Source organism: Erinaceus europaeus, chromosome 17 (genome assembly GCF_950295315.1).
Source record: "Erinaceus europaeus chromosome 17, mEriEur2.1, whole genome shotgun sequence".
Taxonomy (NCBI): Eukaryota; Metazoa; Chordata; class Mammalia; order Eulipotyphla; family Erinaceidae; genus Erinaceus; species Erinaceus europaeus.
The window spans coordinates 74,358,644-74,374,238 of NC_080178.1; the positions used below are offsets into that span (position 1 = coordinate 74,358,644).

The following is a 15,595-nucleotide window of genomic DNA, read 5'->3' on the forward strand; positions in this document are numbered from 1 at the left end:
GGCGGATTAGGAGTTATCTCTGTGCCCTTCAAATCACATCTCCTATTCCTGCTGAGGCAGCCTGCAGTCAGGCCCAGGCTGCCAGCCTGTAACCATTCCCTGGCCCTTGCCAGGGTCAAAGCTGAAATAAGCCAGAGGCACGAAGGGCTGGCACTGCCTCTGAAATATTTATCAATGCCTTGAGAATTAAAAGCTCCTGGTGCTGGTGCCAAGCTGGCACCATGAGGCCAGGCAGTGTTCTGTAGACAGAGCCAAGTGTGGGTGAGACAGGCCCTGCTTTGAGTTCAATTGATTTGTTGTTTTGCTTTATTAAATGGAAGAAAAAAAAACTCACAGTTATTCATTACTTTGCCTCCAAAACCTAGCACAATGCCTGGACAGAGGAGAATCTTAAAAAAAAAAAAAAAAGATTTTTTTTTTTTGCCTCCAGGGTTATCGGTAGAGCTTGATACCAGCACTACAAATCCACTGCTCCTGGGGGCTATTTTTCGCATTTTGTTGTCCTTGTTGTGGTTGTTATTATTGTTATAGCTGTTGTTGTTGGATAAGACAGAGAGAAATCGAGAGAGGAGGAGAAGAAAGAGAGGAGGAGAGGAAGATAGACACCTATAACCCCTCTGCAGGTGGGGATCGGGGGCTCGAGCCGGGATCCTTATACCCGTCCTTACACTTTGCACCATGTGTGCTTAACCCACTGTGCTACTGCCCAGCCCCCTAAAATGATTTTTTAAATGAATAACTCAAACACTATTGGAGGAGGGAGTATGTTAAAAGATTGCTTTGCAGGGCCAGCTAGTAGCACAGCAGGTTAAGCACACATGGCACAAAACAGCAAGGACCGGCGTAAGGATCCCGGTTTGAGCCCCCGGCTCCCAACCTGCAGGGGGGTTGCTTCACAAGCAGTGAAGCAGGACTGCAAGTGTCTTATCTTTCTGTCCTCCACTCTGTCTTCCCCTCCTCTCTCAATTTCTCTCTGTCCTATCCAACAACAATGACAACAATAATAACCACAATAATGATGAACAACAAGGGCAACAAAAGGGAAAAAATGGCCTCCAGGAGTAGTGGATTCATGGTGCAGGCACAAGCCCCAGCGATAACCCTGGAGGCAATATATATATTACTTTGGGTGATGGTAGATGTTCAGCTTCACTGTGAGTGGGGGGGTAGGGATGGGGAGAGATAAAGACCTTTGGTGGCAGAATGGTGTTAATATTAAAAAAAAAAAAATGACTGCTACCCCTGAGACTGGGGAGGTCACTGACCCAGCAGAGCACACACTTAACCTCTCGGGAGAGCCCAGGTTCAAGTCCCCAGTCACCACATGTGAACACCTGCTTGGGGAGGGAGGGCTGTGTCTCTCCTTGTCTGTCTCTTTTTTTACTTAAAAAAAATTATGATCTTTTTTTATTGGATACAGACAGCCAGAAATCAAGAGGGAGGAGGGAGATAGAGAAGAGAGAGACAGACACTTGTAGCCCTGCTTCACCTCTTACAAAGCTTTCCCCCTACAGGTGGGGACTGGGACTCAAACTTGGACCCTTGTGCGTTGTGACATGTGCACTCAGCCAGGTGTGCCACCACCCAGACCCTTCTTTCCTTCTCTCGCTCCTTCTCTCCCTCCCTCCCTCATTTTCTTCCCGTCTTTGTCCCTCCTTCCCTCCTTCTTTCCTCCTGTCACCGTCTATCTAAAAAGAAAAAGAGGGGGCTTCACCAGAAGAATCTTCAAGTGTGGAGCCCCAGTAATAAAGCTGGTGGCCAAAAAAGGGGGTGCAACTGGTGGAGCACACATGTTACAATGCACGTGGACCCAAGTTCAAGCCCCAGGTCCCCACCTGCTGGGAGAAAGCTTTGTGAGTGGTGAAGCAGGGATTCAGGTGTCTGTCTGTCTGTCTCTTTCTCTCTATCTCCCCCTTTCCTCTTGATTTCTAGCTGTCTCTATACAATAAATAAAGACAATAAAAACGTTTAATTATAAAAGACACCTACCCAGTGTCCACACTGTCACAGAAAGGCTTTCACTTCTGAAGTGGCCTTTCACTGCCTACGGGCAAGTCAGCTTCTTTCTCCACAGCGGCACCACAGCAACACGTCACTGCAGAACCTGCCTTCCCTTAGTGTTATTTTACAGTGTTTCCTGCTCCCTACCAGTCAAAATTTGGGTACTGTCATGTTCTACTCATTTTTGTTTTTCCGAGATGAAATCAGAGTGAGTCAGCCCACCCATGCCAGAGCTGCAGAGGGATCTGTTCTTGGTCATATTCCCCAGCCCTGCAGCACCCTCCCGGTTTACTGCGCTGGTTGTAGTTCAGAAAATGACGGCCAGACCTCGGGTGCCGTCCATCCCATAATAGTCAGAATGCCTAGCTCCCTTCCCTCCCTACGCCACCCACAACTCGGCCTCTAGGGTGTCTGTGTGTAGCACTGGAACCCCAGTACCAAGCATGGCCCAGGACCCAATAGGACAGTCTTTTATTAGTTTATTCGTGACTTAGCACTGGTTTGCAAAATTATGAGATAACAGTGGTATAATTCCCCACCATTCCACCACCAGAGTTGTAGATCCCCATCCCCTCCACTGGAAGCTACAGCGGTTCCCCAAGGTCACAGATAGGTGTTGGCTATTATTTCTGCAGCCACCTGTGTGTGTGTATATATTTGCCGGTAGGGCAGTCTTTAGAGCGGCTTTCAGATCCACAGGCAGTGGCCAGGAGGTGATGAGCCCAGTAGAGTGCACACATTACCATATGAGAGGGCTCCGGTTCAGGCCCCTGATTCCCCTGCAGAAGGGAAGCTTCACAGGGGTGGAGTAGTGTCGTCCCTTCTCTTGTCCCTCTCTCTTTCTCATCCAATATCAAAAAGAAAAAAATACCCACTTGGAATAAGGGAGTCATGTGGACACCATGACCCAGCGATAAACCTGGTGAGAAGAAAAGAAGTAGTAAAAAAAAAAAAAAAAAAAAAAAAGGCCAAGTGGTGGCGCACCTGGTTGAGCACATATATTATAATGAGCAAGTACCCAGGTTCAAGCCCCCAGTCCCCACCTGCAGGGAGAAAGCTATGCAATTGGTGAAGCAATGTTACAGGAATCTCTCTCTCTTTCTCTCTCTTCCTCTCTACCTCCCTCTTCCCCCTCAATTTCGGGCTGACTCTATCCAATAAAAGAAAAAATTTTTTAAATGTAAACACATACACAAGTAGCTGATGGTCCCATGGTCTTTACCCCACAAGCATCACCCTGACGGGAGCTGAGACCGCCCTGCCCAAAGCCATGCATCCTTACAGCAAGCAGAGGAAACTGGAAATATTAGGTTTGCATTCATTAGTCTCTGTACACAACAACCAGAACAGGGTAGAAATTAATTACATCATCAGCATTCTTCAAGTGTATGAGCTTTGGAATGCTCACTTCTTAATTTATTTATAGCTTGTCTCATTCCTCAAAAGAGTTCAGGCAGCAACAAGAATAAAGACGACAAAATGGAGAGAAAATACATACATTAAAAAAAAAAAAACCTCAATCAGGGAAAACTGTGCTGCCTAGCACAACATGTCAGCCATCACGCATGCTCTGGCCCAGCAGCAGCCCCTGGAGTCGGTGTTGCAAGCTTACCAGACCAGCCTCTTGGCTAGACATTCCCAGCTTCTTTCACTTCACTGGTTCACTGCCACTTATTTCATCCTGGCTTGGTTTTGCCAGAAAGACTGGCACTATGGCCCGCACCATCTTGCTTGGGACCTTGTGCTTCTCTGGAGTGATTGTTAGGGTTGATCCCAGGAGAGGGATTACACTTCAACGCCTGCGTGCTTTGAGTTCCCAAGTACCAGGTCAGTGACCACTTTACACCCTGACTCCCAGCCTTGTGCTTAGCTGGGAGTTGGGGCCCATGTGTGTGCGAGAGGTCTTGCCCCGGGCTAAGGGACCAAGAGATGGTGCAGCAGTGCCTTCTGGGGCATGAGAACTGGCAATTGGTGAGTCTGGGACAGAAGAGACAGTTCCACCTAAGATGAGCTTCCCGGAAGAGCTGACCCTGGGAGAAAGAGGTCACTTCATGCTGAGAGCTAGATGGTGGGTGACATTTGGGGCCCAGGGCCTGATGGGCATCTTCCTCAATCTCCTCACCCCATAGTGACTGCACTGTGTCTTGTGTCCTGGGTCTAGGTAGTTTGTACTGTGGGGAGTCACTTGCTCACACTGTCCCTGCCAGAGACTGGGAGGGAGGGCTTGGCATTTCAGGGTCACCTGAAGACCATGACACCTTTGTTGGGAAGGGTGGTCACACGCCGTTGTGTTTGGTGTTGGTGATGCTGCTGTCCAGCTCGATGGCCCCGGTGATCAGCAGTACCCCCCCCAAGACACATAAACTCTTCCTAAGATGGGGAGCTCTGGCTGCAGAGTCCCTGTCTCCCCCATCAGAGGAGAGATTCCCCCAGGGATGGGCCTGGTGTCTTTCCTCTCTGCTTGGGGGTTCCATAGGGACACTGTCCATGATGTCTGGGGCTTCCTGATTACATGCTTAAGCAAAATGAGGGAGAGACCTGTCACAGCAAATCTATGGCCCTTCAGGGCATAGACTCTCAACCCTCTTGGGCTGTCTTTAGTCACTAAAGCTCAGTGACACTGAGTTTTAAGTCCTTTCCAAGAGACACAGGAGGCTAGGAAGTGTCTCAAAAAGTCAAAGCCTAGATTGGTTGAGGGAAGAGGGGCACAGGGACCAAAGTCAGAGGAAGGAGTTTGACTCCGTATCCCCAGAACCCCATGCCACCCATCTCCCAGTTGACTGAAGCAGGTAGCTCTCCAGCCCCTGTCTCTCCACTTTGTCAGGGCCGTGCTCTCACACAGTGGAGCAGGTAGGCCTTTCCTGAAAGACATGGTCTTGGGGCCTGTTAGAGCACAGAACCTGCCTGCCTGTGGCCCCAGAGAACACAGGTTCAATCCTGGGAACCACAGTATGCCCAAGATGAGCAGTGTTCTGTCCACCTTCTCTCTCTCTCTCTCTCATAGTAAATAAATAAATCTTTAGTGAAATCAAGGTAAAATTTAGTCTTGGGAGTAGGAGATAGCTCACTGGTAGAGCAAACACTCAGTAGAGAGCAAGAACCTGGGCTCAAGTTCTCCTACACCACGAGGGAACATGTACATTACCCCCCCCGTGTGTGTGTGTGTGTGTGTCTGTGTGTGTGTGTGTGTCTGTGTGTGTGTCTGTGTGTGTGTGTGTCTGTGTGTGTGTATGTGTGTGTGTGTGTCTGTGTATGTGTGTGTGTGTGTCTGTGTGTGTCTGTGTGTGTGTGTCTGTGTGTGTGTGTATGTGTGTGTCTGTGTGTGTGTCTGTGTGTGTGTGTGTGTCTGTGTGTGTGTGTGTCTGTGTGTGTGTCTGTGTGTGTGTGTCTGTGTGTGTCTGTGTGTGTGTCTGTGTGTGTGTGTCTGTGTGTGTGTCTGTGTATGTGTGTGTCTGTGTGTGTGTGTATGTGTGTGTGTGTCTGTGTGTGTGTGTGTCTGTGTGTGTGTGTGTCTGTGTGTGTGTGTGTGTGTCTGTGTGTGTGTGTCTGTGTGTGTGTGTGTGTGTGTGTCTGTGTGTGTGTGTCTGTGTGTGTGTCTGTGTGTGTGTGTCTGTGTGTGTGTCTGTGTGTGTGTGTGTCTGTGTCTGTGTGTGTCTGTGTGTGTCTGTGTGTCTGTGTGTGTGTGTCTGTGTGTGTGTGTCTGTGTGTGTGTGTGTCTGTGTGTGTGTGTGTCTGTGTGTGTCTGTGTGTGTGTGTGTATGTGTGTGTCTGTGTGTGTGTCTGTGTGTGTGTGTCTGTGTGTGTGTGTATGTGTGTGTCTGTGTGTGTCTGTGTGTGTGTGTGTCTGTGTGTGTGTGTGTGTCTGTGTGTGTGTGTGTGTCTGTGTGTGTGTGTCTGTGTGTGTGTGTGTCTGTGTGTGTGTCTGTGTGTGTGTGTATGTGTGTGTCTGTGTGTGTGTCTGTGTGTGTGTGTGTCTGTGTGTGTATGTGTGTGTCTGTGTGTGTGTCTGTATGTGTGTGTGTCTGTGTGTGTGTGTATGTGTGTGTCTGTGTGTGTGTCTGTGTGTGTGTGTGTGTCTGTGTGTGTGTGTCTGTGTGTGTGTGTGTGTGTGTGTCTGTGTGTGTGTCTGTGTGTGTGTGTGTGTGTGTGTGTGTGTGTGTGTGTGTGTTATGGTACAGGGAAGAATCCATATCGAATTGGGTCAACGTGTAGACATGAAGTCCATAAACAGAAAAAAATCAAGTCTTAGAGATAAGGCAGTGGTGCACCTGGTTGAGTGCACACATTACAGTGAGAAAGGATCCAAGTTCAAGCCCCTGGTCCCCACCTGCAGGGGGAAAGTTTCATGAGTGGTGAAGCAGGGCTGCAGGTGTCTCTCTGTCTGCTTCCCTCCCTATCTCCTCCTGCCCTCTCAATTTCTGTCTCTATCCAAAATAAATAAATAATAAATAACTTGGTCTCAGAAGCTTGTGGCAGAGTCCAGAGGGAAGCAGGCTAAGATGCCCAGGCCAGGAAGCCCCAAAACTAGAGTTCAGCACCTGCCCTCTGCCAGCTGCCCCTGGAGCAGAGACTGGGGCAGGCCCCTCAGGCCCCACTACCTCTAGAGCCACGTGGGCAGCTCCATCATCACTGTCTCATTCTTGCCACTAAACTCCTGTGTTTCCTCCACAGTCTTCATGAACACGGCCATTCCCATTGCAGCAGTCCTCATCGTAAGTGGGGCCTTTCTCCATGGGGGGGTTGGGGGGTGTCTGTATGAGTGCCTGTCTGTGGATCCAGAGGCCCTTCTGCACTAGGACTTCCAGGGTGACCCGGCAGTCAGGCCGTGAGTATCAACACAGCCAGGACCACCACCCCGCCCCCACACTGAGACTCAGTCTTAAAAGAAATGAAGCCACCTTTAAAATAGCAATCAATTTTTTTTAACTGTGAGAGAAAATAACAACGTGTTTACTGTAGATGTGGGGAATACAGGAAAGAGATCTTATATTTCCCTGAAGGCATCTGTTTTCCTAACCTTTTTTTTTTTAAATATTTTATTTATTATTCATGTGTTTTTAATTAGAGTTATATATACACACATTGGGGGCGTGCAACCCTGGTTTGTGATGGTGCTGGGGATCGAGCTTGGGACTTCAGAGCCTCAGGCATGAAAGTTTTTTTTTCTTTTTCTTTCCTTATTTTTTTTTCCTTACCAGTGCACTGCTCAGCTCTGGCTTATGGTGGTGCAGGGGATTGAACCTGAGACTTCAGAGCCTCAGGCATGAAAATATCCTTGCATAACCATTATACTATCTACCCCCGACTTGCCAGTCTTTACATAACCATTAAGCTGTTCCCCCAGCCTCTACACCCCCCCACTTTTTAACAAGTTGTTTATTTTTAAGATTTTAAAAATTATTTATTTATTTTGATGTGACAGAGAGAAATTGGGAAGGAAGGGGGAGATAGGGACAAAGAAAAGACACCTGCAGCCCTGCTTAACCACTCATCAAGTTTCCTCCCTGCAGGTGGGAGCAGGGGCTTGAACCTGGGTCCTTGCTCACTGTGATGTGTGCACTTAACCTGGTGAGCCACCAACCAGCCTCTCGCAGTCTTTTCTTGTAAGGCACATGATGCGACACTCTTTTAAAAATAGGCTTGTTCCGCACACAAAGTTTTCTGCTCTGCTTTTGGGAATTTCAGAGCCTGGCAGTCACAGTTCTTCATGTCATGAAATGGCATCATGGTGTTTTTCTAAAGTGATTTTGGCTGAAGCCGTGGGCTCAGCAGTGCAGCAGGCTAGCCCTCGCTATAGGACGACCAGGAACAACCCCCACCCACCCACCTAGTCTGCAGCCCCTTCCACAGGGGGCTCCGTCCCTGGCTGCCTTGACAGGGCAGCACTGTTCTCCCTGGGGCCGGGTGCCCCTGTGCTGGGGTGAGCTCATAGCCTGTCAGGCTCACTTGGGAACTGGCATGATGGATGGGGCCATTCCTGGCCTGGCTGTTTGGCACACTCTGGGTCACAGACAGGGCGCCTGGCCGGCCCCAGAGTGGGATGGCTTTGGAATGAGCATGCTTGTCTTCCCCTGGGCTGAGAACTTCTTTCTGAGGGGTCAGAGATGGCCTTGTCTAAGGGCTCCTCCCTGGTCACTTCTGACAAGGACAGGGTGGAGCCAGCAACGTCCTGAACATGTTGAGGACATTTCCATGACACGACTCTGAGGAAGACAGTGGCTTCCTTGGGTCCTCTGTACCAGACCTCTTGCTTCCTTCCTAGGGGCTGAGTGTTGCAGGGGCCAGTGGGGGAGGGGTGTAAGTGCTGTCTCAGGTCTGTGTGTCTGTCCACAGACCTTTGTGGGCCATGTCAACTTCTTCCAAGAGGCCAGCTTCTCACCCTCGGTGGCATTCGCCTCCCTCTCCCTTTTCCACATCCTGGTCACTCCACTCTTCCTGCTGTCCAGCGTGGTCCGGTCCACAGTCAAAGCTCTTGTCAGGTGAGAGAAGCATCCTCAAGGGCCCTGGGTGGGTAGCTCCCATTGCTCCCCACTCCTGCCCCCCCATCCACCTCAAGATTGCTGTGGTGACTTCTAGAGCCACAACCGCTTGGTCCCAGCACACACACCCCAAGTTCCCAGTTGGCCGGGGCCCCCCTGAAGCTGGCCATGGTTGCTTAGAGAGCCACAGGTTATGTGTGTGACTTCCCTCTCCACCATCCCTGAGAAGGAACTAGCCAAACAGCTACTTACTGGGAGCTGGGCGAAGGCAAACTTAGCTGAGTACACACATTGTCATGTGCAAGGACTGGGGTTCAAGCCCCTGGCCCCCGCCTGCAGGGGGAAGCTTCACAAATGGTGAAACAGGTGTCTCTTTCTCTAGCTCTCCCCTCTCAAATTATCCCTTTCCTATCAATAATAGAAAGAGAAAAAAGAGAGGACGGAAGGAAGGATGGAAGGAAGGAAAAGAGAGAAAGGAAGGAAAGAATGAAAGAATGAAGGGAGAGAGAATGGCCACCCAGAGGAGTGGAAGATTCATAGTGTGGGCATGAAACCCCAGTGGTAACCCTAGCAGCATTAAAAATTAAAAAAGGAGAGCCAGGCAGTGGTGCACCTGGTTAAGCTCTACAAGGACCCCGGTTCAAGCCCCTGGTCCCCACGTGTTGGGGAAAGCTTCCTGAGTGGTGAAGCAAGGCTACAGGTGTCGCTCTGTCTCTCTCCCTCTCTCTATTCCCCTCCCCTGTCAATTTCTCTACATAATAATAAATTTTTAAAAACTAAAATAAAGGTGGCTGGGAGGCAGTACAGCAGGTTAAGTGCACATGGCACGAAGCGCAAGGACCAGCGTAAGGATCCTGGTTCGAGCCCCCAGCTCCTCACCTGCAAGGCAGTCGCTTCACAGGCAGTGAAGCAGGTCTGCAGGTGTCTATCTTTCTCTCCTGTTCTCTGTCTTCCACTTCTCTTTCCATTTCTCTCTGTCCTATCCAAAAACAATGACATCAATAACAACAATAATAATAGCCACAACAATGACAAAACAAGGGCAACAAAAGGGGAAAAAGTAGCCTCCACGTAAGGATCCCATTTTGAGCCCCCGGCTCCCCACCTGCAGGGGAGTCGCTTCACAGGTAGTGAAGCAGGTCTGCAGGTGTCTGTTTTTCTCTCCCTCTCTCTGTCTTGCCCTCCTCTCTCTATTTCTCTCTGTCCTATCCAACAATGACATCAATAACAACAACAATAATTACTACAACAATAAAACAACAAGGGCAACAAAAGGGAATAATTTTTTTAAATTTTATTTATTCCCTTTTGTTTCCCTTGTTGCTTTATTGTTGTAGTTATTGTTGTTGATGTTGTCATTGTTGGATAGGACAGAGAGAAATGGAGAGAGGACGGGAAGACAGAGGGGGAAGAGAAAGATAGACACCTGCAGACCTGCTTCACCACCTGTGAAGTGACTCCCCTGCAGGTGGGAAGCTGGAGGCTCGAACCGGGATCCTTATGTTGGTCCTTCGGCTTTGCACCACCTGCGCTTAACCTGCTGCGCTACCGCCGGACTCCCAATAAATATATTTTTAATCTTAAAAAAAAAAAAGTAGCCTCCAGGAGCTGTGGATTTATGGTGCAGGCACCAAGCCCCAGCAATAACCCTGGAGGCAAAATAAATCATAAATAAATAAATAAGGGAGTCAGGCAGTAGGGCAGCGTGTTAAGCGCACATGGTGCCAAGCACAAGGACCGGCGTAAGGATCCCGGTTTGAGCCTCCAGCCCCCCACCTGCAGGGGAGTCGCTTCACAAGTGGTGAAGCAGGTCTGCAGGTGTCTATATCTTTCTCTCCCCCTCTCTGTCTTCCCCTCCTCTCTCCATTTCTCTCTGTCCTATCCAACAATGATGACAACAATAACTACAACAATAAAACAAGGGCAACAAAAGGGAATAGATATTAAAAAAATAATAATAAATTAATAAATTAATAGATAGAATGTTACTACCTCCAAGGAAAGGAATCTTAGCATCAAGAGCAGGATGACTGACTCTGCACATGCATTTAGTGTCAGAGTTGGCGTGTCATTACGAGCTCTACCCACTGGGCCTACTCACCCACTGTGAGCGCCATCCTGCTCTGGGCGGGGGGGGGTGTCTGCCCTGTGAGTCTTTGCAGCTGCTGTTCCTCCCTCAGCCCCCAGAGCTGGCACAGCCCCCGTCAATGGAGCAGCTCCCCATAAGCGCTGGCACGTCCCCCCGAGACTGGTCAGCAGCTTGAGGGCCCCCATCTCTGGGATGGAGACCCCAGCACTGGGCCTGCTGCTTTCCCAGAAGGCATTGCCCCTGGGGAATGACAGCCTGAAGGCAGATGATGGGGAGATCCTTAGCTGGAATGTGTCTATCCACAAGGACCTCTGAAATAGCTCCTGGAACATAGAGACCTGTGGTGCCTCAGCAGAGGCTGGGGACTGGGCAGTACCCCAGCCCCTTCAGCCTTGATAAAAGCCCTGCCTTCCGGAACCCTGGCAGGTCCTAGTCAGTGGGCAGGGGAGACGCACATAGTGTGAAGCGTAAGCACCTGCACAAGGATCCCGGCCGGCTCCCCACCTGCAGGGGGGTTGCTTCACAAGTGGTGAAGCAGGTCTGCAGGTGTCTCTCTTGCTCTCTCCCTCTCTATATTCCCCTCCTCTCTCAATTTCCCTCTGTCCTATCAGAAAAAGGGGGGGAGGAAGAAATGGCTGGCAGGAGCAGTCGATTTGCACTGCAGGCACCGAGCCCCAGTGATAACCCTGGAGGCGCAAAAAAAAAAAAAAAGCAACTGCTTACAAAAGTGTTTGCACCATGCCTCGTACATAGTGCATGCTCCAGAAATATTAGCCAGTGCTATCGGCCAGTCCTCTCTACCAAGAGCTGATAAGACTCAACACGAGTCGCCCTTCGGTGGAACAGCTCAGACTGTCCAACTTGGACATGAAGTTAGAGCTCCAAGTCCAGCCCTAATCCAGACCCAGCATATTCAGATGAACAGGCTACCCTGATAGACCCCAGAAGGTCCTGTCTGCTCCACATGTGCCCCTGCAAACACAGGATGCCCGCTGTCTGCTCCCCTGTCCCTGCACACACAGGATGCCCGCTGTCTGCCCCCCTGTCCCTGCACACACAGGATGCCCACTGTCTGCCCCCCTGTCCCTGCACACACAGGATGCCCGCTGTCTGCCCCCCTGTCCCTGCACACACAGGATGCCTGCTGTCTGCTCCCCCTGTGCCCCTGCACACACAGGATGCCTGCTGTCTGCTCCCCCTGTGCCCCTGCACACACAGGATGTCCGCTGTCTGCCCCCCTGTCCCTGCACACAGGATGCCCGCTGTCTGCCCCCCTGTCCCTGCACACACAGGATGCCCACTGTCTGCCCCCCTGTCCCTGCACACACAGGATGCCCGCTGTCTGCCCCCCTGTCCCTGCACACACAGGATGCCTGCTGTCTGCTCCCCCTGTGCCCCTGCACACACAGGATGCCCATTGTCTACCCCCTGTCCCTGCACACACAGGATGCCCGCTGTCTGCTCCCCCTGTGCCCCTGCACACACAGGATGCCCGCTGTCTGCTTCCCCTGTGCCTGCACACACAGGATGCCCGCTGTCTGCCCCCCTGTCCCTGCACACAGGATGCCCGCTGTCTGCCCCCCTGTCCCTGCACACACAGGATGCCCGCTGTCTGCCCCCCTGTCCCTGCACACACAGGATGCCCGCTGTCTGCTCCCCTGTCCCTGCACACACAGGATGCCCGCTGTCTGCCCCCCTGTCCTGCACACAGGATGCCCGCTGTCTGCCCCCCTGTCCCTGCACACAGGATGCCCGCTGTCTGCCCCCCATCCCTGCACACACAGGATGCCCACTGTCTGCTCCCCTGTCCCTACACACACAGGATGTCCGCTGTCTGCCTCCCTGTCCCTGCACACACAGGATGCCTCTATATGTCCCCCTGTCCCTGCACACACAGGATGCCCGCTGTCTGCCCCCTGTCCCTGCACACACAGGATGCCCACTGTCTGCCCCCTGTCCCTGCACACAGGATGCCCCTATATGTCCCCCTCCAACATGAGTATTTGGGGAGGCAGAGCTGCTCACAACCTTGCCCTCCTCCCTCTCCCCTGCTCTGGCCCCAGCAGGGCTGAGGGCTGACTCTCTGCTCCTCTGCAGCGTGCAAAAGCTGAGTGAGTTCCTGTCCAGTGCAGAGATCCGAGAGGAGCAGTGTGCCCCCCGGGAGCCCCCACCCCATGGCCAAGGCAGCAAGTACCAGGCGGTGGTGAGTGCCCATCACCCTTTGCCTCTCCCAGAAGCCCCCCCCCCCGTGTTGGAAGCCTGTGTCCTGCCGTGCCCTGCTGTGCCCTGCTGTGCCCTGCTGTGCATGCCTTGGCAGGAGGGGCAGCTCCTAGTCCCTCTCGGGGCCTCACTGCCACCTGCCTGCCCCTCCCCAGCCCCTCAAGGTTGTGAACCGCAAACGTCCAGCTCGGGATGACTGCCGGGGCCTCCCAGGCCCACTGCAGAGCCTGGCACCTGGGGCAGACGGGGATGCTGACAGCTGCTGCGTCCAGGTGAGCCCTGGGCTTTGCATCCTCCCCACCCGCTAGCCTCCCAAAGTCATGTCCAACAGGGAATCCGGCATCTTGAGGGCCAGAGACCCACGTGTTGAGTCCTACTCCTAGAGAAAGGAGTCCTGAGCCTGGGGACAAGGCTCCTGCGGCCACCAATTGGGCCACGCATGGCTGTCCTCCCCAGGATCAGCACAGAAAGACCAGTGCCCCCCCACCCCTGGCTATGCCACACGAATGATGGGGGGCTCGTCCTAGCTACTCTGGAGGACAGAGACGAGCATCTCTTCTTACTGAGAACCTTCTGTCTGTGCTCTCTCCCAATGCAGATCATCGGGGGCTTCTTCACGTGGACACCTGAGGGGATCCCCACGCTGTCCAACATCACCATCCGGATCCCCCGAGGTAGGCCCCAGCTCAGCCTCCACTGTGTTTGGGGAGGGGGCATAACAATCATAGTGATGTCTGACTGTCCTCCCTTCATGTGCTACGAAATTACACAGGGGAGGGGGAAAGAAAAATGAAAGGAAGGAAGGAAGGAAGAGAAAGAAAGGGAGAGAGAAAGAAAGAAAGAAAGAAAGAAAGAAAGAAAGAAAGAAAGAAAGAAAGAAAGAAAAGATCAGTGTTTTTTGTTGTTGTTGCTAGAAAAATAGTGCCATGCCTTGCCATGCACACGGTCCAAATTTAAGCCCCAGCACCACATGGGAGATACTGTAGTACCTGAAGAAGCCCCAGTGCTATAGTATCTGTCTCTATCTCTGTGTGTGTCTCTATCTGAATGAAAACGTGGCCTAAAGTGGAGAAATCATACACAGGAAAGGCCACGGCTCTTCGATGTGCCAAGCTATCTGTCACAGATGTTGTGGGCACTTGGCCTGAGGAACCACAGAACTGAGTAAGGGGGCAAGTGCATTGAGGGACTGGGGCTCTGAGAAGCACATGGTCTCACTGTGAGGCAAGGTAGACATGCCAAAGAGGCAGTAGCGTAAGCCAGGCGCAGAGGTGGGACGGAGGCAAGGCCTGCACAGCCTTTATTGGGATGTTATGGGGCTGAGCTCTTGCTGGAAAGGAGACGCTGGTGCTGGGGAAGGGATGGCGGTCAGGGGGCAGGGGATGAGGAGGGAGCCTGAGGAAGGGATGGCGGTCGGGGGCAGGGGATGAGGAGGGAGCCAGAGCACCTCAAGGAGCTCAGGTGCCTGAGGCTCAGAGAGGAAGAAGATTCTCTGAGGACTCAAAGCAGGAGAAGAGCAGAGGGCTGCCTTCAAGCTGGGTGGGTGTGTCTGTCTTGTCTGTCTGGGCCCCGCTCCAACCCAGCCCCCTCCTGCCCTGTCTGTCTCTCTTGTCTGTCTGGGTGGTAGGAGTGGTGGTGGTTCAGACTCTGCTGGCCTCACTTGAATCCACCCCTTCCTGCCATGTCTGTCTGTCTGTCTGTCTGGGTGGGTGGTATTGGTGGCGGTTCAGACTCTGCTGGCCCCGCTCGAACCCACCCCCTCCTGCCCTGCAGGGCAGCTGACCATGATCGTGGGCCAGGTGGGTTGCGGCAAGTCCTCCCTGCTCCTCGCCACCCTGGGGGAGATGCAGAAGATCTCGGGGGCTGTCTTCTGGAACAGGTAACACCTGTGCCCCAGGGCTCAGTTAGCAGGAACCGAGGAACCACGGGCCAGTGCGTGGCACTGCTTCCAGCCGTCTTCTTGGTTGAGGAGGACTGTGCATGTCTCAGGAAGCCACTGTGGGCCTGGCAAGTACTTGGTAAAGAAAGTCAGTTGTCGTTCCCACTGTCACCATCTGCACGCTGAGTCGTTCATGCCTGAGGACCAGCAGCCAGGTGGGGACTACGGACAGTTGCTGTTCTGTAGACCAGAGCAACTGCTGTAATCATTCACCTGCCGACAGTGGGCAGAGCTGGATTTTTTATTCCCCAGAATTACTGCTGGGGTTCAGTGACTTCACTAAGAATCCACCACTCCCCAGAACCACTCCCCCTTGTTTTCTGTTCTTTTCACTTGATAAGATTGAAAGGAGAAGAGAGGGAGAGAGAGAGAGAAGACACCTACAGAACTGCTTCACCACTCATGAAGCTTTCCCCCTGTGGGTGGAGACCAGGGGCTTGAACCCAGGTCCTTGCTCATGACCATGCTCAACTGGATGCACCACCACCCAGCCCCCCAGAGCTGGACTGGAGGCTCAGCTCCGTCCAACTCTGGATCCTACATTCGCTCACTGAGCTGCAGGCCTCTCGTGGGGAGCTGAGGTACAGACACTGCCTTCTGGCTCCATCTTCACACAGCTGCCACAGACCATGCAGGGGCAGTTCAGAACTAGATAGCATGTTTCTGGGCAGAGGTCACTATCTTAATTAAAGAGCCAGAGCCCCAGACTGAATCAATCATGAATCTATTATTTATGTCCACTTAACTTCCCAGCAGCACTTGACATTAGTCAATAAAATACACATAGAAAAGAAACACTTTAGAAAAAATAAGGGAAGGGTCAAGGACACAGTGATACAGGAGAAAGCCTGGGTTCAGTCTCCAGGC

General features: G+C 52.1%; 1 protein-coding gene across 5 annotated transcripts in view; it reads left to right on the forward strand.

Annotated features, from left to right (window-relative positions):
- ABCC8 (ATP binding cassette subfamily C member 8) overlaps positions 1-15,595 on the forward strand; it is a 105,908-nt gene that overhangs the window by 49,289 nt on the left and 41,024 nt on the right. For all 5 annotated transcript variants that reach the window (XR_009545663.1, XM_060177074.1, XM_060177075.1 and 2 more), the window contains exons 11-16: positions 6,673-6,713; positions 8,335-8,480; positions 12,667-12,772; positions 12,945-13,061; positions 13,388-13,463; positions 14,563-14,668. Coding sequence is in view for 4 of the 5 variants with exons in the window: in XM_060177074.1 (XP_060033057.1) it covers positions 6,673-6,713; positions 8,335-8,480; positions 12,667-12,772; positions 12,945-13,061; positions 13,388-13,463; positions 14,563-14,668 (592 nt within the window). In the remaining variant the exon portion in view is untranslated. The remainder of the gene's footprint in view (positions 1-6,672; positions 6,714-8,334; positions 8,481-12,666; positions 12,773-12,944; positions 13,062-13,387; positions 13,464-14,562; positions 14,669-15,595) is intronic.